The sequence below is a fragment of the Halyomorpha halys genome, unplaced genomic scaffold (genome assembly GCF_000696795.3).
Source record: "Halyomorpha halys isolate HHAL.00 unplaced genomic scaffold, Hhal_1.1 Scaffold602.1, whole genome shotgun sequence".
NCBI lineage: Eukaryota > Metazoa > Arthropoda > Insecta > Hemiptera > Pentatomidae > Halyomorpha > Halyomorpha halys.
In genome coordinates this window covers 670889-679957 of record NW_027105306.1, presented here as the reverse complement: position 1 = coordinate 679957, position 9069 = coordinate 670889, and the positions used below count along the sequence as shown (strand labels likewise).

At 32.1% G+C, this 9069-nt stretch overlaps 2 protein-coding genes across 2 annotated transcripts in view; both read left to right on the top strand.

Moving 5' to 3' along the window:
* The first annotated feature begins 38 nt into the window (after positions 1-38).
* Positions 39-728, top strand: LOC136796488 (uncharacterized). The gene has a single exon (XM_067050325.1). It carries the CDS (start codon positions 39-41, stop codon positions 726-728), a length of 690 nt encoding a protein of 229 aa, XP_066906426.1.
* A 390-nt stretch (positions 729-1118) lies between these two features.
* Positions 1119-9069, top strand: part of Dnaaf5 (Dynein axonemal assembly factor 5) — a gene marked incomplete in the record, with an annotated part of 19064 nt that continues 11113 nt past the window's right edge. Inside the window, 6 exon segments of the mRNA XM_014426916.3 lie at positions 1119-1880; positions 2744-2927; positions 3002-3147; positions 6235-6470; positions 7668-7859; positions 8043-8196. Coding sequence (XP_014282402.3) covers positions 1280-1880; positions 2744-2927; positions 3002-3147; positions 6235-6470; positions 7668-7859; positions 8043-8196 — 1513 coding nt within the window.

The following is a 9069-nucleotide window of genomic DNA, read 5'->3' as shown; positions in this document are numbered from 1 at the left end:
CCCCAGCGTTTGTTCATTCTGACCGTGGGGCTTCGTTTATGTCCAAAGACGTCAAGAACTTTCTGCATGCAAATGGAGTAGCTACAAGTAGAACACCGCCTTATAATCCTGAGGGAAATGGACAGGTTGAACGCCTTAACGGTACTTTGTGGAAGACCATTAATCTGGCTGTTAAAACGCAAGGTTTGAAAGTGGAAGATTGGGAAACTGTACTTCAAGAATCACTTCATGCCATAAGATCATTACTGTGTACTACAACTAATTGCACACCACATGAAAGATTTTTCGTTCATCAGCGGCGAACAGCAAATGGTGTTACTCTTCCATCATGGTTCGCCCCTGGCCCAGTATTTGCCAAACGAAACGTCAAGCACAGCAAATATGAGGATTCTGTTGAAGAAGTGGAGTTATTGGAAGCAAATCCACAGTATGCACTCATTCGACGAAAGGACGGATCTGAAACTACTGTATCACTGCGACAGCTGGCACCCAGGGGGACTCCAATAACTTCTGATGCCCACGAACTTGAAGAGCCTCCAGCTCCTGTTGAAGCACAAGAAGAAAACTGTACTCAAGGAACGAGCACTCCTCCTCGAGATACTCAACCCAACGTCGATGAAGTTCCCGTTCAAGAAGAGTTTGTTACTCCTACCCTTCCAGTTGATACTAGCAGACCTCGACGACAGAGAAGACCACCTTTGTACTTAAGAGATTATGTTGCTAAATAACTCTGACTTAGAGAACCCTCTGTTCTATCACTTTTATCCATACAGGGTGAATGTGGTGATCTAATTCCCTTTTTCCCTACTTCCGTGGGATTTCCTCCCACTACTTTAACGCCCTGTTGATAAGACTGATAATTTAAAATATGATTCTTTTATACTTAACTTTGTTGGTTACAATTTATGTCAGATTTATTTTGTTAATAAAAACCTATCTTTGGGTAAAACTTTCGTTTATCATTCACAATATTGGTTTTATTGCTCTCCGTATATTAGACCTCTATGGCATCTTTGTCGTAGAAACCTCTCGAGACTGTTACATTGACTATCAAAATAAACAGTAAATGAATTATGTATTCAGAAGTTTTATTATTTCACCTTTATCCTGATGTAAGAGAATTGTACTAAATTTTTTTCTCTTATCGTAATACAAGTATAATGAGTTTTGACTTCTTTTATGTTCCAAATGTTTTTATTTAGATCTAGTATTTTTGTTTATAATTTCTAACAACTGGTATCCAAGAAACCAGCCTGTTTATGAATGCACTTACGTTGAAATGGAATCAAATACTTACTTGAATATTGACCGTGTCATCAATATTTTACAAAATGGTACGAAATTTCAAAAAAAAGAAGTGTTCAAAGAAATAAAGGGCTTTTTAGAAAATAACCCAGCTGAAGATATAAAACGTATCTTTGAAAAGTTGTTAAACATAATATCTCTATCCTTTCAAGATTCAGTTGAAATGTGCCGAGAAAATGCTTTAGACATTTGTATTCATGTAATAGGTACAATAGAACCTAATGTGGATTATTTATTGACATTGGTGCCAGCAATCCATCAACGCTTGTGTTCTGATACTATGCTAGAGCCTTCAGAAGAGCTGAGGTTAAAGTACATCGAATTAATTTCCCTACTAATTGAAAAGCATAAGGATTTGATTGTACCTTATTATTCAGAAATGGTTGATATATTGGTACAAACAATTTTAGATTCAGCTCCTCAAGTGAAAAAGAAAAGTTGTTATTGCGTGATTCAGTTATCAGAAATAGGCTCTTATGATTTTCACCCTCTTTCAAAAAAACTAATTCCACCATTAGCTGAGGCTATACATCACCAGCATTGGAGAGTTCGGGTATCAGTTTTGGAAGCCATTGGTAAGTTTAAACAGTAAATAACTCATCTAGCTTTATTGTTAGTCCAATTTACTTTCAGAAAAAATCATTATTAGTCTTAAATTTTGTAATGCAACATTGTCAAAGCTGAGAATCAATTTGATTCTATACACACACACACACACACTAAGAGATCCTGTAATTTAGATTAGACAATACTAAATTTATTTTTTGTTCTTTCAGCTCAGATTGGAATACCTTACCGGAGATAGATTGTCCAAAAATTTTATTGATAATCCTTCAGTGATTTCTTTTTTTCAAGATGGAAAAACTTGATTCATTATCATTCCAATCGAGATGCTGTAGTTCCCAGATCCATGATGTAGTTTATTTGTATTTCTTCTTACACTACTCAGTTTGGGGACCGCACCAGTCTTCTATCTTACTGACTCTGGGAGACAAATTGATAGTAGCCTAATGACCTTTCCCAAACAAACATCTATTCTTTAGTGGAACTCTTGGATATCTTGGACTTAGTTTTCCTGTGATATTGCATTGGTGATAAAAAAGAACAATAACATTTAACGACTGCCACAAAATAATTGTTATATTTTTAAGGATAGATAAGTCGGAGAATGTCATGGACAGGCTATTTCTAATAATATATTATATTTCAAAGGTTGATAACATATATGCATAGCAACTTTTATAATAAACTTTAATAAATAAATAAAATCTTGAAGAAAAGAATTACAGATCTTATAAAAACTTAATAGTTAAGAAATTATTATTTCTTGAAATTCATTGAAATGAGGGAAAAATCTCATAAATCCAGTGTAATAGGACTGTAATTTGTGCCAACATCGGAGTGTTAATGCTAATAGTTTATATAACATTTTTTTCAGAGATTCTTATTCTCAAAGGTGATCCAAAAAATTTACCTGATGGTATTCGTGCTCTTGCAAACAGGCTTTTTGATGATTCACCCCATGTACGTTTAGCTTTAACCAGACTAATCGGGAACTGGATGCTAAATCACTATGACAGATATTCCTATTTCTGTCAAACATTACCACTAATGCTGACATGGTAAAATGTTTATTTCCATTAAAATTCCTATATAATTATTTTTATATAAAAATATTTTATTCTTAGAATTATAGCTTAATAGATAATGAAGAGCACATTAGAAATGAAGCTCGAAACCTTTGGGAGAAAGCTGGAGCACAATATCTTCTTGAAAATGAAAATGATTATAAGGATAGAATTGATTGGGAACTCGAAGAGCTTCCTCATTATCCTCCAGGAAGTATGTTTTATTAATCTCTTATTAGTTTAATTTGATAAATTCTAACTGGGAAACAGCTCTGAAGCACTACTCCAAAATTGCTGGTGAGCATATACTCTACTATACACAATGTACTGTTCTAATGGGTTGTAACACTATTAGTGTTACAACACTACCTACACTATACATACTACCTACACTATTACTATTACTGCTCTAATTAGAACACAGCTGTTAATTTTCCCTCATTCCTGAGATAAACAAACCCCAATAGATTCTTTTGTTGAGGTCTGACTCAAATTATAAATATGGTATCTGGTCTTTGCCGATAGCAATGTTCAACTGTTTTCTCATTGTGTATAAGAGTTAACATTTGCCTACCCTATTGGAGTAGTGCTTGGAAACTTTTACCTATAATTAAAAAAAAACTTATATTAAAATTAATTTCAAATATTTTTTTTATGTTTAACTCATTTCCCTTCAGCAGCATACTTTTCAGCACCATTATATGTGATCACACCTGATGTGTTTCTTAATGGTACTGAGAGACAACTTCAAGTTATTATGCTTCTTTTGAACATTATTTGTTATTCCTTCCCTAATTTACATAATGGCCCCTTCCTGCAATTGTACCTCCTCTGTCCAGAAAATCTTCCCAAATTCTCATGTCTTCTTTTTCCTCTTCTTCTAACAAGTCTGAAGTGTGTTGGACCCACAAAATATTTGAAGTACCGGTAGTTTCTCTCAGTGACTAGCTGATGAAAAACATTCTCTGAAAAGATGCTTAGCAGAGTAGAGTAGTTTCTCCCAGCTATTTGACCCATTGCACCTCAAAGATGGTGCAGTTTATGATGATTGACTCAGCAGACTCTAGGTCATATCTTTCCATACCCATAAAGTTTACCCTATAGTAATTATCTTTCCAAAACCCATATAGTTTAATTTAAAAGCTCCATGCTCAGGGGGAAATTGAGAGATTCAGTAGTATTAACTATCATATTGTTAAAGTCTATTTGAATACCATCCTTATCCTGATTATTTTATTCTATTTTATTATTGTATTTTATTTTTATTTATTTTTGATGAAAATAAATAAAAACTCAATTCTTGAGTGAGGTCACCAATCACAAACAAACCTTGTCAATGTTGAAAAATATAAATTACTTTTGAACTTTTTCTTGACATAAAATTTTTAAATTTATTAAGTATTGTTATTTAAAATTATATTTTACTGTTTTAATTTTTTATAAAAATTCATTCTGTTGTCATATTTTAGAAGTCATGATTAAAAATAATTACTTTTGAATATTAAGAGGACAAAGTTATTTGATATGCATCCTTTATTAACATATTTAAAAAATCCTTCTATTTTAGCCATACGTTTAATTATGATGGCTCCCCTAATTTAATCCCTTTTGCAACAAAATTTCAGAATAAATTTTTTAAATTTTTATGGTTATCACCTTCGTTCCAATCTGATATCTCGGTGTGAAATGTGAGAGTTTGTGATGGCCTGAGCTTTTTCTTTTAATATATAGATATGTAGATAATAGAAATACTGAAAGGTAGAATCAAATATTGATGTCATGATATTTATAACTATTAGTAGTCCTCTCTTGCCTGGTACTGAACTACATAATTTATCTTCTTTACTCTGATTAAAATGGGGAATTAAACCCAAAATAGTGAAATGGTTATACAGAAGCGTTATAAGACCCATGATAACCTACGCATCGGCAATGTCGTGGCCGGAAACAGAGGGAAAACCTCACAAATAAAATTGGAAAAGGTACAAAGAATATCGTGTCTAGTTGTGACAGGAGCAATCAGAACATCCCCCACAGCAGCTATGGAGGCAATTCTTGACTCCAATACACATCTGGATACAAAAAGAAGCCATAATAAGTGCCTTAAGTATAGAACGGGATTGGAATTATAAATCAGGAAATTATCAAGGACACTTAAAGATCCTAAATAAGATTAAGAATGGATGAGTTTACTAAGTGACCATTTACCCAAAAAACTTGATTTTGAAAAAAACTTCATAGTATGTATTCCAGACAAGAAGAAATGGAGGTAAGGAGGCCCTAAATTTAAGAAGGGTGGGTCTGGTTTACAGATGGATAAGTTAAGGTAGGAAAAGCATGGGCTGGGGTTGTAGGACCAAATCATAAAAGAACCCTACCAATGGGAATATATCCAACTGTCTTCCAAACTGAAATAAATGCATTAGAAAACATTAAAAACAATCCAGCCTGCTGCTTTAAAGGCAATAATGTCCTATACTATAAAATCAGGGCTAGGCTGGAATTGCCTAGAGAGACTAAAGGAATTATCCAGAGGCAATAAACTGACCTTGATGTGGACCTCAGGACATGAGGGGATTGAAGGAAACAAGATGGCAGATCCCCTAGCTAGGAAGGGATCAGAAATGATGCTAATTGGCTCTGAGCCATATTGCAACATATCTGGAAGTGCAATCAGGAAAGTGGTTGACTCCTGGGAACATAAAGAGAGAGAAACATACTGGACATTGAAACCAGGCATGAAGCAGTCCAAGCTCTTTATTGAAATATCAAAAGAAAAGGAAAAATTCTACCTTAACCTAGAAATGAACTCAGGACGATGACAGGACTCCTCACTGGGTACTGCCCCTTAAAATATCATCTTAAGAAGATAAGGCTGGTGGAGGATTCCACCTGTCGTCTATGTATGGAAGACGAAGAAAAGGCACATCACATTCTGTGTTAATGTGAAGCCCTTGTCTTCCGAAGACTGCAGTGTTTGGAACAGGATAGAATGGAACCTGAAGACATTACTAAAACAAACCCAAAAGCATTAATGAGCTTCGTAAGAAGCATGGGATTCATATGGGATATCTAGTGGAAAGAGGGGTAAGTCACAAAAGATCCAACTGAGTCGAAGTGTGGAAGGGATTCCCGACTCTTCGTGTAATAATAATACTCTCATTATGAGCTTCAATATGGCACAATATGTTGAATAATTTATTAAATAACAAAATTATTATTTAATTAAATAAAACAATATTATGTATATATATTTTTTCATTGTTCGTTTTTTGTTGGTAAATGATTGTTGATGTTTCAGTCAAAAGACCTGGTCTTGGTTGTCGAATCCTAGTGGATAGACAAGCATGCAAGTTTGTGGAGGCCATAGGAAGAGAACTGCGTGATTGGGTTGTGAGTGTAAGGATCAAGTCTGCCCAATTACTTAGCCAGGTTATTCTTCATGCTGAACGCCAGATCACCCAAGAACTTCACAAAATTATTGGTCCCATGTCTAAAGCAGCTATGGATGAAGAAGCACCCTCAGTTATAGAATATGTATGTAGAGGTTAGACAAAATATGTACGTCTTTTATTAAAATACCTTGGATGCTGGTATATAAAGACGTATTTTTCTTGTTTATATAGAATATATTTTTATCTTATACATTATTGTGAGGAAATGGAAAAAAAAAAAAGAAGTTTCATGAGATATTCTGGCAAAAAATTGTGCTAGTTGTAATCTTTATGTATAGATAAGTATTGTATCTGTTAAAATTGAAGACACCTATATTTGAAAACTAAAAATATTTTATGAGCGAAGTAATCCCATCTCTCAGTGAGAGGTTTATATCTAGTTTCAAATAGTTTGGCCAATTTCAATGAAACCTCTTTCTAATTAACCGAATTTTAATAAAGTTTTCTTGTAAAACAACAATCATTGCTTGAGCTGTGATATCTCTTAATAAAAAAATCAACAACATGATTTTTAATGTATTTTAATTTTTTTTTTTTAAATCAATGCACCATTCTAGAGACTTATTGTATCAACTATCACTTTGTAGGATGCATATATATTTTTTTCTGACTTTGAGATCTCAGTCAGAAAAATATATATATGCATCCTACAAAGTGATAGTTGATACAATAAGTCTCTAGAATGAAGCATTTATTTAAAAAAAAAAAATTAAAATACATTAAAAATCATGTTGTTGATTTTTTTATTAAGAGATATCACAGCTCAAGCAATGATTGTTGTTTTACAAGAAAACTTTATTTTTTTATAGCAACTGCAAAATCAATTTTTCAAAAAGAAGAAAGCCATCAATGCAGAAATTGTATGATTTGAAGTTGGTTAAATAGAATAAAAAACAAAAAATAGAATAAGATTAAAATACTGAAGTCAGAAATACATTCAGGATTGAAGTTTGTGGTATTCATCGATTCTATTTAGAAAATTAATCCTTTAAAATGAGACGTATGCTAAGATTAAATATTTTTTAATATTCATAGGATACAACAAAAATCAGGAAGATAAAAACGTCTATACCACAGATAAGCATAAAAGTATTTCAGATATCTTACAAGTTAATTAAAAAATTTAAAATATTTAGTTAAATCAAATGTATATACCATAATAGTTAAACCAAATGGTATATACATATAATGGCACTGTCATAAATAATTTACTAAAAAATTTTCTCCATTCATATTTTGTTACACATTATTCATTTTAAAAATACTGCATATGTTTTAGATCAAAATTGCTGCCGAGTATTTAGGATATTTCGTACCACCGGAAACGTACTGTAAAGTAATTCTTGAATTTCTTCGTGAGGCCAATTACGGAGAATTAAGGATTGTAGCTGGTATAATCAGGGGCTCTCCTGCTAAAGAATTAGTGCCTCATTTGAAGACGCTGACTCATCTTGATATTACAACTTTCAAGGTTCTCATTTAAATATATATATTTTTTATTATTGTTTTTTTAAGAAAGTAATTAATAATACTTTATCTGGATTAAATGTGGTAGTTAAAATGAGTTATAAATAATTTAAGGCACCATTTTCATTAATAATTTTACAATGTAATGGCTAATTTGTTTTGTTTTTTAAAATAAAATATTTTACAGGGTGAAGAACAAAGTGCTAAACTTGATTTGATTCAGTCAATTTTCAAAACTTGTGGATCTGAGTGTCTCGATGAGATTGGGGAATCTATATGGGGCTCACTAGTTAGTGTTGCTGGTCTTGCTGAAAATGAAACCATAGCAAATAATGCAGTAGGTGTGTTATTTTTTTGTATTTATGATTTTATGTTATACTATAAATATATTTTCATATGGTTGGAGAGAAGATAACGTTAACCATAAATGTAATTAGTTGAGGGTGAGCATCGAATTTCCTGTTGAAGGGGTAATATTTTATATATGAGCTGTCACAACTAATATTCATTGAAATGCTTTGAACGTAGAAGAAAACAAAAAATTAATTAAAAGTGTATAACTTATCATTTCCATATTCCAGATTTCCTTGGAAATGGTGAAATCTCCTCAACAAAATTTCTTATTCAATAACCATTCAAATGATTTAACAGAATACCAAATTAAGTATGGTTCTAGTCTCATAAAATTGGCAGCAAACTTGTTAAAAATGTGTTATTTTTAATTCGAAATAATGAAAATTACTGAAATATATCTAAATAAATCTTTTTGATAATATTTGTTTGGTTTAATAATAAACGTGGAGAGGTTAATGATCATTCTGATGATAATAAAAATATTTATATTAGAATAATAAAAAATAAGGTATAATATCTTCTTCATTCATTAAATTAAAATTTATCAATTAATTGGGCATTTTATAAATGTTCAAAATTTCCTTCTTGCTCACAAACACAAAATATTTGTCTGTTCTATACTGCACCTGTTTCAATTAAATTTATATTATCAATACTGACAATATTAATTTTGGTAGTACTAGGAATACCAGGAACATTTAAAGTTGCCAACAACTGATAGTTTAATAAAGGCTGAACCAACCAAATCTTCCCTGTGTGAGGATTAAGTGTGGGTTTCGGCAAAAATGCACATTAACCTTATTTCATATCGGCTACTAGAGATCTATTCATGCTTAATTTTACAAAAACCTTAGCTTATA